The sequence below is a fragment of the Ranitomeya imitator genome, chromosome 2 (assembly GCF_032444005.1).
Source record: "Ranitomeya imitator isolate aRanImi1 chromosome 2, aRanImi1.pri, whole genome shotgun sequence".
NCBI classification, from domain to species: domain Eukaryota; kingdom Metazoa; phylum Chordata; class Amphibia; order Anura; family Dendrobatidae; genus Ranitomeya; species Ranitomeya imitator.
The window spans coordinates 43,766,437-43,779,764 of record NC_091283.1 but is presented as its reverse complement, the minus strand read 5'-3'; the positions used below and the strand labels follow the sequence as shown (position 1 = coordinate 43,779,764).

Sequence of the window (13,328 nt, the reverse complement as noted above, 5' to 3'; positions counted from 1 at the left end):
ATGTCCCACGAGGAACGTTTGAAGGATCTGGGAATGTTTAGCTTGCAAAAAAACAAACTAAGAGAACACTTAATAGCTGTCTACAAATATATGAAGGGTTGTCACAGTGTAGAGGGATCAGCATTATTCTCATTTGCACATGGAAACATGAGAAGCAATGGGATGAAACTGAAAGGGAGAAGATACAGATTAGATATTAGAAAAAAACTTTTTGATAGGGAGGGGTGATAAATGAGTGGAACAGGCTGCCACGAGAGGTGGTGAGTTCTCCTTCAATAGAAGTCTTCAAACAGAGGCTGTCTGCGATGGTTTACGGACACGATGACCCTGATGGTCCCTTCCATCTCTAACTTCTATGAATGACTTAAAAGTGGTGTGTGCCTCGCCAAAAATCTTACTCCAGACAGGCACAACCACAACTCGTCATTAATTTAGAAACTGGCATGAAGACACCAAAGGTCGCAAAACTTGCTACTTTTCAAGCCAGCTTTGATGATTTGGGACCATTATTCTCAGAATGTCTCTTGGTGTACTGTCACACGTGCAATAGTAAATTCTAGTATATAAACAAAAATGATTGATTCTCAGAAGATGAACAAGTCACAGCCTCGGTCATGTGTAGGTTACTTTACCGGAGCAAATATTCATATTAACTATCTTTGATTCAACGAAAGAGGAATCTTGAACACAAACAGAATATGAGTCTCATGATTTACAAAACTTAATGTGACGGTGTGTCTACCTACAGTAGATGGAGCGAGGTGGCTAGTGACCGCAGAATCAGGCTACACATGGATTGTTTGTAGTCAAGGAGACACATCTATGTCTATATATGGTTGTTGTTGACCCAAAAAGTGTATTTTTCTACTTTTTATTTTTGAAGCATTGAAACAATAAAATATTAGTAGTGCAGAATAGTTTGTAAAACCAATTCCAGTGATCACCATTATTGTGTCCAGAGTTCACATACAACTTATTGGATCCACCTCATAGACTTTTATTGCTAAAACTCTGAAATGGAGCTTGAAAGTGAGGACGGTAAACCACGTTATCGCTCAATGATACCCATGGGGTTTGGAGACATTTCTTTGCGTGAAGCTGGAGCACCAAGCTCCACCACCAGCACTGGTGACCGTCTCAGGATCTTCTGATCCTTTCATATAAAATATCGGGATGCAGTTAAGACCACCATACACGTTGGATATGCCGATTTCTCCAGGATCGGCAGACCATCTTCCCGACTCTCCTCCGGCATGATAAGAATCGTGTGGTTTCATTTTATTCACTCGACCCTTGTGCCAGATGAGTCTTTCCAAGGCGTACTCCACTCTCCCCATAAAGATCACATGCATTGCATTGACAAAGGGTTACATTACTGGTTTGCTTATACCCTTACAGATCTTGAAAAGGGGCTGCCATGTGAATGACAGGGATGGACTAACGGACATGACGCTGTTACACTATGCGTGTAAAGCCGGAGCCCATGGTGTAGGTACGTATGGGTCATATAATGCATACTGTATACGATACGGTGGACACTGTGCCCATATCACTAGTCACAATCCAGCTGCAGAGGCATTACTATTGGGGGTGGGTGTATAGATCATCCCAACCCTACACAAAGGGAAAGTCTCCAGGGGGTCCCACCTACCAGGAGGCCTCTCAACGACTGGGAGATTTGCCAACTCTACTGGGAGTCCGAGAGATCTCTCGTTTTTCCCCTTGGCATTTTGCACATGGTATTGAGGAGGTCAGACTGCAGATAGATCGGATGGTGGAACCAAAGACATCCACTTGAAAGGAGAACATTGATTTTGGTTTTGAGTTGGCCGCTATAAGTTTCTACCAATGTATCATAGGTGCCATCGCCCATTGCTACTGCAAACCCACCATGGTGACGTGTGACCAGTGACTACACATCCATTATTCATTGTGGCCGCACCATCCAATGGCTCTAGGGTTGTGCTCACCAAAGGGTGAGTTGGGCAAATGGCGCCCCTATGGGAGCAAAACTTTTCACATAGGGTGTGTTCATTTCCTCAGGAGACCCCGCGGCCGCCGTACGACTGACCAATCAGCTTCTCCAGCTGGGAGCGGACGTGACCCTGCGCAGCCGGTGGACCAACATGAACGCCCTGCACTACGCGGCCTATTTCGACGTCCCAGAACTGTTACGCATCTTACTGAAAGCCTCCAAGCCTAAAGGTGAGAATAAAAGATGTGGAAAAACCACATCCAGGAATGATCACCGCTGAAGATTCTCAATACCTGACCCCTCTCTTCTCTTCACCCGTCAGTGCTCAATTCCACCTGCAGCGATTTCAACCATGGGACGGCTCTGCACATCGCGGCTTCTAATCTGTGCCTGGGGGCTGTTAAATGTCTCCTGGAACATGGCGCCAACCCCTCGGTCAGGGTAAGTAATGTCTCATCTGCTTAAGATCACCAGTCTGGATGGAGCGCGAGGGATCTCCAAAATATCCAAAGATGAGTGGCAATGTGGTGACGTACGTGTGTCTCCATTTGCAGAAGCTTTAACTTGGAAAAAGTTTTGAAAAATTTAGGAACAGATAGAGAGCAGAAACTACGATGACCCTCTGAACGCCCAACCTGCATCTACAGCATCAAAGCTGGCCCTTTCGGCTGTTACGTCAATCTAAATTGTGTCCTCCATGCCCCATTACTATTACTGTAATGTATTTTCCTTCTCCTTCACAGAACAGTAAAGGCCAAGTCCCGGCAGATGTGGTTCCCGACCCTATGGATATGGGACTAGACAAGGCCGAGTCAGCCATGATTGCAAAGGAACTGAAGCAGCTGCTTCTGGATGCCGTGCCCCTGACCTGCAACCTGCCCAAAGTCACGCTGCCCAATTATGACAACATCCCTGGTAACCTGATGCTGGCGTCTATTGGGCTGAGGCTCGGTGACCGGGTACTGCTGGACCTCGATAAGGTACAAGATCGTCCAAATCAGCGGGGTTGGATTCCACCCGTCAGATCTTTTTGCTTTGCTGAGATAAGCGGCACTGCGGTTGTCCCACAGACGCTTACCTCCCTCTCTCCGTACACGTTGTCTTTTCTAGGCACCATAAACCATGATTAGCAATCCATGGAGGACGCATAAAAGGAGAACGTTCGTTAAAGAGGTTTCCTAGTTTAAGCGAAAAAAAAGTTATCTCCTACCCATAGGATATGGGAAAACGTATTGTTCACAGAGGGTCTGACTACTGGGACCCTCAGCGATCCCAAAAACAGGGCTTTGCCCTACCTCGAGAGGAGCAGAGCTTCCATGTTTTAATAATTGTCTACGGGACTGGTGGAAATAGCGCTGTACTTTGCTTTTCCCGGCAGTCCTATAGACCGAGAATTGAACCGATGTTGAATATTTGCACCATATTTCAAGATGGGGCTCGCTTTCGCATCCTTGCACTACTGTGGCCCGGGAGTACGTGCAAGTCTGTGGCGCTGAAAATCTGAAGCTAGCCGAGCGCAGGATAGTCCATAGCTATTGTTAGAAATGGAGCGGCTTATCATATGCACAACTAGCGGCTCTATTCAGCTCCTCCTGGGCGCAAGGTCTCGTTCTGGTGATCGTGAGAGTCCCACCACAAGCAACCATATTGATCCAACAGTTATCCAAGGTGATACCTTAAAACATGACTACGGCACGATTGCTACTCAATTATAGTCTAAAGGTGATAGAGAAAAATCTAACTCCCATCCTCTTACCTGTGGCCCCCATGTCAGGGATCGGGGAGCCCCCATGCTTATCCTAACATGGCGTGCTTTTATTACAGGCTGGCACGCTGCGTTTCTGCGGCACAACTGAATTTGCCAGTGGTCAGTGGGTAGGAGTGGAGCTGGACGAGCCAGATGGAAAGAATGACGGCAGCGTGGGGGGCATCCGCTACTTCATCTGTCCCCCCAAACATGGTTAGTACTCCTATGTGTCGACAGAGGAGGGGACATTACTTGGACACTAATGGCACTCAAATCTTCTGAGTATAATTGCTTTATTGATCCGGTAGTATAAAAGGCACAAAAAATGGGTGAACTCAACAGCATAAAAATGAAAAATGCAGAAAAGAAATATCCGCTGCGCTCCCAGGCAACATGCTTCAGTCTTTGTCGAGCCTTCGCGAAGGACCATGTAGGTCTGAAACATGTTGCCTTTTTCTGCTTTTTAATTTTTGTGCTGTTGGGTTCAACCATTTTTTGTGCCTTTTATACAATCGGATCCATAAATTAATCTGGATCAATTTAATTATTTCCACTATATATGATATCCGTACATAGATATACAGGACCTTACATAATACACCTGTTGTATTCCCACACACTTATTCTATACTCTCTTTGCTTCCTAGGACTTTTTGCTTCCGTCTCCAAAATCAGTAAAGCTCCAGATCAGGCGCCATCCTCTGTCACCTCCACACCTAAGACCCCACGAATGGACTTCTCCAGAGTCACCGGCAAAGGGAAAAAAGAGAAAAAAGGTGTGCAAGCATTGGAAGTGATCAGCGGGTTGGAGGGTCCGGCTACGCCAAGGTCCATTACTACTGTTGTAACGATGCCATGTATGTTGTCTCCATCCAGCGACACAGAAAAAGTCCGTCAGCGTGGGCAGCTTAGACAAAGAGGGGCTCAACATCGATCTGGGGGACCAGGTGCTCGTGGCTGGACAAAAGCAGGGATTGGTACGCTTCTACGGCAAGACAGACTTTGCGCCAGGTAAGGTCTTATTACATGTTGTAGTCAGTAAAAAGTGATGGAGGGCAAGGTGTTCAAGTGTACGATGATCTCGCCTTCTCAATCAGGGTACTGGTTCGGAGTGGAATTGGAAAAGCCAACAGGAAAACATGATGGTTCGGTATTCGGGGTCCGGTATTTTACCTGCTCCCCAAAACACGGCGTATTTGCTCCCCCCTCCAGGGTTCAGAGGTGAGTTGGATGTAAGACGCCCCATATACTTTGCAGAAAGGCTTTAGAGTGATAATCTAAATATCCGGATATTTTTTGTAGGATTGGTGGCCCAAAAGAGCCTCAAGTGGAGAACAATGGTGTGAAAAAGGTTCATCAAGTCACTAGTAAGTGTACCTTGGATGGATCCTCGGGGGTGGTGCTTGTGAGATTTCTGGTCCTACTGATTCATTGAAGATTTCACTAGAACGTCAGAGACTAGAGCAAAAAGATTCACAAGACCATTGTCCAGCCGCCATGTCGGGAGTCACAGACTATAAACGTGCCCACTGGACCATGGTCCTTCGAATCTTTTTGATGGTCTCTAGTAGACACTTATAGAATGGAGTCTAAATGGAAAAAAAAAAGATCAAATCTTGGTTCATACTTCTAAAAATGGCCATATAGTAGATGAACGTTGGCCAGTCATATATTAGATGAACGTTGGCCAGTCCTGAACATTTTGGCAGAAATGGCCAAAGTATTAAATGTGAACGAGACTGGCCTGACACCCGAATCTCACGATCTCATACACTACCACAAAGGACATTGATCTCCAACCATTGGCAATCTAGCAGATAACAAACTACCACTCCCATCAGTCACAGGAAGGAGTTGTAGCTTCACAACAGTGAAAGGCCATAGGTGAGAGATACGATTCCAGGGGTTTATCGTTGTTCGCGGAGTGACAGCTACATGTCAGCGGCTCTCGGCCCCGACACATAGAACGTTGTCTTACACAGTAGATCCCACCTATCTGATGCCTACTGTCTGCATCACATAAATGCTGTAATGTCAGCAGAAAATCACCGATTATTAAAATCGAGTTTTTACGTTACATGTATTTATTTTAAATGCTCGATTTTTTTAAATTTCCATATCATTATCTGTATGAAAAAGTCAGAAATGAAGAAATTTTCATGCTGGCAACTTGGCCAAATATTAGGCTCCTACTTGCTGCTCTGCACAGATGACTTTTCACAGCTCACCTCATCCTCCTCTTATACAATGATTGATAACACCTACATATACAGCAGGTAACACAGGATCCACCATTCACAATGGGTGATGTCACAGCTCACCTCCTCCTCCTGTACAATGACTGATAACACCTCTATATACAGTAGATAAAACAGGATCCACCCTTCACAATAGGTGATGTCACAGCTCACCTCCTCCTCCTATATAATGATTGATAACACCTCCATATACAGCAGATAACACAGGATCCACCCTTCACAATAGGTGATGTCACAGCTCACCTCCTCCTCCTGTACAATGACTGATAACACCTCTATATACAGTAGATAACATAGAATCCACTATTCCCAATAGGTGATGTCACAGCTCACCTCCTCCTCCTGTACAATGACTGATAACACCTCTATATACAGTAGATAACACAGGATCCACCCTTCACAATAGGTGATGTCACAGCTCACCTCCTCCTCCTATATAATGATTGATAACACCTCCATATACAGCAGATAACACAGGATCCACCCTTCACAATAGGTGATGTCACAGCTCACCTCCTCCTCCTGTACAATGACTGATAACACCTCTATATACAGTAGATAACATAGAATCCACTATTCCCAATAGGTGATGTCACAGCTCACCTCCTCCTCCTGTACAATGACTGATAACACCTCTATATACAGTAGATAACACAGGATCCACCATTCACAATAGGTGATGTCACAGCTCACCTCTTCCCTCTCCCTTCTCAATTAACTTTTATGAGACTGGAGCATGCCCAGTTTATACTGTTATACAAACAATTAGGGTCTGGGTCAGTCTATTGCTGCTGATATTCACATGAAGAACAGGAAGTCCGAGTCTAGTATTAGGCCTAGTGGGCAGTAGGAAAACTGCATTTTTTTTATATAAAAAAACATAAAAAATGTTCAGCAATACCTGATTTCATGACACGGGTTATTTTCTGATGACAAATTCCCTTGAGAGTCGGGATAAAGGAAACTTGTCACCAATGAGGTAGGATGAGTTGGGAGCATGAAATAAGGATTATACTTTTCCCGTGGGCACTGCCGTCCTGAATATGTATCTTTTGCTTTTCTCCTGATTTTTTGTTCCCTCCAGTGTCGCAACCAAAACGCAACTTCAACACGGTGCGGACACCGAAAGAACTCGCATCGGAAAATTCTCTGTCCAGGTATCACTGCTGCCCATAGGACGCACACACACCTAGCAATGTATCTGAGACCTCTGTATACCGCTCGTGTCAGCGCATCTTGTATCAGTCGGCTGCGGAGCTTTTCTTCTAACTGTCAATTGTAGAACCAAGCTGTGCGCTAATATTATATCAAACGCAGCAGTGACGGATGGAACAACCGCGGTCTCAGAGACCCACATTCTCATGAGCTGAAAATATTGATTGTCTGCAGGATAAAGAAGCGAACATTGAGACTCTATGCACTGGCATCTAATTATAGAGTGGGCTGGAATTCAACTGAAAAGGACTTGAAGGAGGAGCATTGTAAAAGTAGACTTGCTCCTCCCTTATGTCCTTTTCAGTTGAATTCTAGTATCATATACATCCTATACAACCTCTCGTGACAGTCAGACTCACCGATTTAATAAGGAGAATTGTATAGAAGAGTCTTACAGATTGTCAGACCTCTGCTCACAATCCGCCTCCTTCAGGTCCTTTTTAGTTGGATGCCAACATCTTATACAACATCTCATGAAAAGTCACACTCACAGATTTGATAAGGAGGATTATGAAGAAGAGAGTCTTACAGAGTATTAGATCTGTGCTCACAGTTCTCCTCCTTTATGTCCTTTTTAGTTGGATACCAGAATCCTATACAACCTCTCATGGCAGCCACACAAATTTAATAGAGAGCATTGTAAAGAAGAGTTTTACAGATTGTCAGATCTCTGCCCACTTTGCTCCTTCCTCAGGTTCTTTTTAGTTGGATTGTAGCTTTCCTATACATCATCTTGTAACAGCCACACTTACAGATTTAATGAGGAGGATTATAAAGAAGAGATTTTTTACAGAGTAAAAGATCTGTGCTCCTACCTTATGTCCTTTTTAGTTGGTTGCCAGAATCCTATACAACCTCTCAGACACACTTACATATTGAATAAGGCGCACTGTAAAGAAAGAGTCTTATGTATTGTCAGATCTCTGCCTCTTATGCTCTTCCCTCAGGTCATTTTTAGTTAAATTCTAGCATTCCTATACAACATCTCGTAACAGTCACACTTACCGATTTAATAAGGATTATAAAGAAGAGAGTCTTACAGAGTTTTTGAACTGTGCTCACAGCCCTCCTCCCTTATGTCTATTTTAGTTAGATACCAGTATTGCTCACAGCCCTACTTTCTTCTGTCCTTTTTAGTTGGATGCCAGTATTGTTCATAGCCCTCCTCCCTTATGTCCTTTTTAGTTAGATGCCAGTATTGCTCATAGCCCTACTCCTTTATGTCCTTTTTAGTTGGATGTCGGCATCCTATACAACCTCTCATGACAGTCAGACTAACTAATTTAAGAATCATTGTGTAGAAGAGAGTCTTCCAACTTGTCAGATCTCTGCTCACAACCCTCCTCCCTTATGTCCTATTTAGTTAGATACCAGTATTGCTCACAGCCCTCCTCCCTTATGTCCTTTTTAGTTAGATACCAGTATTGCTCACAGCCCTCCTCCCTTATGTCCTTTTTAGTTAGATATCAGTATTGCTCACAGCCCTCCTCCCTTATGTCCTTTTTAGTTAGATACCAGTATTGCTCACAGCCCTCCTCCCTTATGTCCTTTTTAATTAGATACCAGTATTGCTCACAGCCCTCCTCCTTTATGTCCTTTTTAATTAGATACCAGTATTGCTCACAACCCTCCTCCCTTATGTCCTTTTTAGTTAGATACCAGTATTGTTCACAGCCCTCCTCCCTTATGTCCTTTTTAGTTAGATATCAGTGTAACGGGGTCTGCCGTGCTGGAGTACCTCTTTCGGTACCACTCCGTGTTACAGGAGGTCCACTCTGCTTTGGCTGGAGTTGGAATGAAGGACGCTGGCTGGAATTGCTTGGTTACATGGGCACATATAAAAGATCACTGCGTCTCCACATATTTCCAGTATGACAACACTTTACTCACAGGACACAGAATAGATATCACACAGATACAGAGGGCGGGCCAATTGAAAAGCGGCAGGCCAGACATACATTACAATAACCGCAGGTGGCCGGAGCCTGCCAATATTTACTGTGGGAATTACAAAGGTGGGGAAGGTCAAAAGGGGAATATCTTGTCCCCTCTGCCCAGGGGCGCAGCCTGTGGGCTGATGCATTAGGGACATGCATCTCACCTGGAACCTATTATACATACATATAACTGCACAACATATTCTTGGTGCGGTGGGGTTCCGTAACAATCAGTATTGCTCACAGCCCTCATCCTTTATGTCCTTTTTAGTTAGATACCAGTATTGCTCACAGCCCTCCTCCCTTATGTCCTTTTTAGTTAGATACCAGTATTGCTCACAGCCCTCCTCCCTTATGTCCTTTTTAGTTAGATACCAGTATTGCTCACAGCCCTCCTCCCTTATGTCATTTTCAGTTAGATACCAGTATTGCTCACAGCCCTCCTCCCTTATGTCCTTTTTAGTTAGATATCAGTATTGCTCACAGCCCTCCTCACTTATGTCCTTTTTAGTTAGATATCAGTATTGCTCACAGCCCTCCTCCCTTATGTCCTTTTTAATTAGATACCACTATTGCTCACAGCCCTCCTCCCTTATGTCCTTTTTAGTTAGATACCAGTATTGCTCACAGCCCTCCTCCTTTATGTCCTTTTTAGTTAGATACCAGTATTGCTCACAGCCCTCCTCCTTTATGTCCTTTTTAGTTGGATACCAGTATTGCTCTCAGCCCTCCTCCCTTATGTCCTTTTTAGTTAGATACCAGTATTGTTCACAGCCCTCCTCCCTTATGTCCGTTTTAGTTAGATACCAGTATTGCTCACAGCCCTCCTCCCTTATGTCCTTTTTAGTTAGATACCAGTATTGCTCACAGCCCTCCTCCCTTATGTCCTTTTTAATTAGCTACCAGTATTGCTCACAACCTTCCTCCCTTATGTCCTTTTTAGTTAGATACCAGTATTGCTCACAGCCCTACTCCTTTATGTCCTTTTTAGTTAGATACCAGTATTGCTCACAGCCCTCCTCCCTTATGTCCTTTTTAGTTAGATACCAGTATTGCTCACAGCCCTCCTACCTTATGTCCTTTTTAGTTAGATACCAGTATTGTTCACAGCCCTCCTCCCTTATGTCCGTTTTAGTTAGGTACCAGTATTGCTCACAGCCCTCCTCCCTTATGTCCTTTTTAGTTAGGTACCAGTATTGCTCACAGCCCTCCTCCCTTAAGCCCTTTTTAGTTAGATACCAGTATTGCTCACAGCCCTCCTCCCTTACGTCCTTTTTAGTTAGATACCAGTATTGCTCACAGCCCTCCTCCTTTATGTCCTTTTTAGTTAGATACCAGTATTGCTCACAGCCCTCCTCCTTTATGTCCTTTTTAGTTGGATACCAGTATTGCTCACAGCCCTCCTCCCTTATGTCCTTTTTAGTTGGATATCAGTACTGCTCACATCCCTCCTCCATTATGTCCTTTTTAGTTGGATACCAGTATTGCTCACAGCCCTCCTCCTTTATGTCCTTTTTAGTTGGATACCAGTATTGCTCACAGCCCTCCTCCCTTATGTCCTTTTTAGTTAGATATCAGTATTGCTCACAGCCCTCCTCCTTTATGTCCTTTTTAGTTAGATACCAGTATTGCTCACAGCCCTCCTCTCTTATGTCCTTTTTAGTTAGATATCAGTATTGCTCACAGCCCTCCTCCCTTTTGTCCTTTTTAGTTAGATATCAGTATTGTTCACAGCCCTCCTCCCTTATGTCCTTTTTAGTTAGATACCAGTATTGCTCACAGCCCTCCTCACTTATGTCCTTTTTAGTTAGATATCAGTATTGCTCACAGCCCTCCTCCCTTATGTCCTTTTTAGTTAGATACCAGTATTGCTCACAGCCCTCCTCCCTTATGTCCTTTTTAGTTAGATACCAGTATTGCTCACAGCCCTCCTCCCTTATGTCCTTGTTAGTTAGATACCAGTATTGCTCACAGCCCTCCCCCCTTATGTCCTTTTTAGTTAGATACCAGTATTGCTCACAGCCCTCCTCCCTTATGTCCTTTTTAATTAGATACCAGTATTGCTCACAGCCCTCCTCCCTTATGTCCTTTTTAGTTAGATACCAGTATTGCTCACAGCCCTCCTCCTTTATGTCCTTTTTAGTTAGATACCAGTATTGCTCACAGCCCTCCTCCTTTATGTCCTTTTTAGTTGGATACCAGTATTGCTCTCAGCCCTCCTCCCTTATGTCCTTTTTAGTTAGATACCAGTATTGTTCACAGCCCTCCTCCCTTATGTCCTTTTTAGTTAGATACCAGTATTGCTCACAACCCTCCTCCCTTATGTCCTTTTTAGTTAGATACCAGTATTGCTCACAGCCCTCCTCCCTTATGTCCTTTTTAATTAGCTACCAGTATTGCTCACAACCTTCCTCCCTTATGTCCTTTTTAGTTAGATACCAGTATTGCTCACAGCCCTACTCCTTTATGTCCTTTTTAGTTAGATACCAGTATTGCTCACAGCCCTCCTCCCTTATGTCCTTTTTAGTTAGATACCAGTATTGCTCACAGCCCTCCTACCTTATGTCCTTTTTAGTTAGATACCAGTATTGTTCACAGCCCTCCTCCCTTATGTCCGTTTTAGTTAGGTACCAGTATTGCTCACAGCCCTCCTCCCTTATGTCCTTTTTAGTTAGGTACCAGTATTGCTCACAGCCCTCCTCCCTTATGTCCTTTTTAGTTAGATACCAGTATTGCTCACAGCCCTCCTCCCTTATGTCCTTTTTAGTTAGATACCAGTATTGCTCACAGCCCTCCTCCTTTATGTCCTTTTTAGTTAGATACCAGTATTGCTCACAGCCCTCCTCCTTTATGTCCTTTTTAGTTGGATACCAGTATTGCTCACAGCCCTCCTCCCTTATGTCCTTTTTAGTTGGATATCAGTACTGCTCACATCCCTTCTCCATTATGTCCTTTTTAGTTGGATACCAGTATTGCTCACAGCCCTCCTCCTTTATGTCCTTTTTAGTTGGATACCAGTATTGCTCACAGCCCTCCTCCCTTATGTCCTTTTTAGTTAGATATCAGTATTGCTCACAGCCCTCCTCCTTTATGTCCTTTTTAGTTAGATACCAGTATTGCTCACAGCCCTCCTCTCTTATGTCCTTTTTAGTTAGATATCAGTATTGCTCACAGCCCTCCTCCCTTTTGTCCTTTCTAGTTAGATATCAGTATTGTTCACAGCCCTCCTCCCTTATGTCCTTTTTAGTTAGATACCAGTATTGCTCACAGCCCTCCTCCCTTATGTCCTTTTTAGTTAGATATCAGTATTGCTCACAGCCCTCCTCCCTTATGTCCTTTTTAGTTAGATACCAGTATTGCTCAAAACCATCCTCCCTTATGTCCTTTTTAGTTAGATACCAGTATTGCTCACAGCCCTCCTCCCTTATGTCCTTTTTAATTAGCTACCAGTATTGCTCACAACCTTCCTCCCTTATGTCCTTTTTAGTTAGATACCAGTATTGCTCACAGCCCTCCTCCTTTATGTCCTTTTTAGTTAGATACCAGTATTGCTCACAGCCCTCCTCCCTTATGTCCTTTTTAGTTAGATACCAGTATTGCTCACAGCCCTCCTCCTTTATGTCCTTTTTAGTTGGATACCAGTATTGCTCACAGCCCTCCTCCCTTATGTCCTTTTTAGTTAGATACCAGTATTGTTCACAGCCCTCCTCCCTTATGTCCGTTTTAGTTAGATACCAGTATTGCTCACAGCCCTCCTCCCTTATGTCCTTTTTAGTTAGGTACCAGTATTGCTCACAGCCCTCCTCCCTTATGTCCTTTTTAGTTAGATACCAGTATTGCTCACAGCCCTCCTCCCTTATGTCCTTTTTAGTTAGATACCAGTATTGCTCACAGCCCTCCTCCTTTATGTCCTTTTTAGTTAGATACCAGTATTGCTCACAGCCCTCCTCCTTTATGTCCTTTTTAGTTGGATACCAGTATTGCTCACAGCCCTCCTCCCTTATGTCCTTTTTAGTTAGATACCAGTATTGTTCACAGCCCTCCTCCCTTATGTCCTTTTTAGTTAGATATCAGTACTGCTCACATCCCTCCTCCATTATGTCCTTTTTAGTTGGATACCAGTATTGCTCACAGCCCTCCTCCTTTATGTCCTTTTTAGTTGGATACCAGTATTGCTCACAGCCCTCCTCCCTTAT

The 13,328-nt window shown here is 44.0% G+C and overlaps 1 protein-coding gene across 3 annotated transcripts in view; it reads left to right on the top strand.

The window, feature by feature from the left end:
• The window catches only part of CLIP3 (CAP-Gly domain containing linker protein 3), a 43,144-nt gene that overhangs the window by 16,985 nt on the left and 12,831 nt on the right, over positions 1–13,328 (top strand). For all 3 annotated transcript variants that reach the window (XM_069746570.1, XM_069746573.1, XM_069746571.1), the window contains exons 4-13: positions 1,399–1,492; positions 2,044–2,205; positions 2,298–2,416; positions 2,719–2,955; positions 3,800–3,935; positions 4,370–4,498; positions 4,599–4,733; positions 4,820–4,943; positions 5,025–5,089; positions 7,065–7,137. In XM_069746570.1, coding sequence (XP_069602671.1) covers positions 1,399–1,492; positions 2,044–2,205; positions 2,298–2,416; positions 2,719–2,955; positions 3,800–3,935; positions 4,370–4,498; positions 4,599–4,733; positions 4,820–4,943; positions 5,025–5,089; positions 7,065–7,137 — 1,274 coding nt within the window. The remainder of the gene's footprint in view (positions 1–1,398; positions 1,493–2,043; positions 2,206–2,297; positions 2,417–2,718; positions 2,956–3,799; positions 3,936–4,369; positions 4,499–4,598; positions 4,734–4,819; positions 4,944–5,024; positions 5,090–7,064; positions 7,138–13,328) is intronic.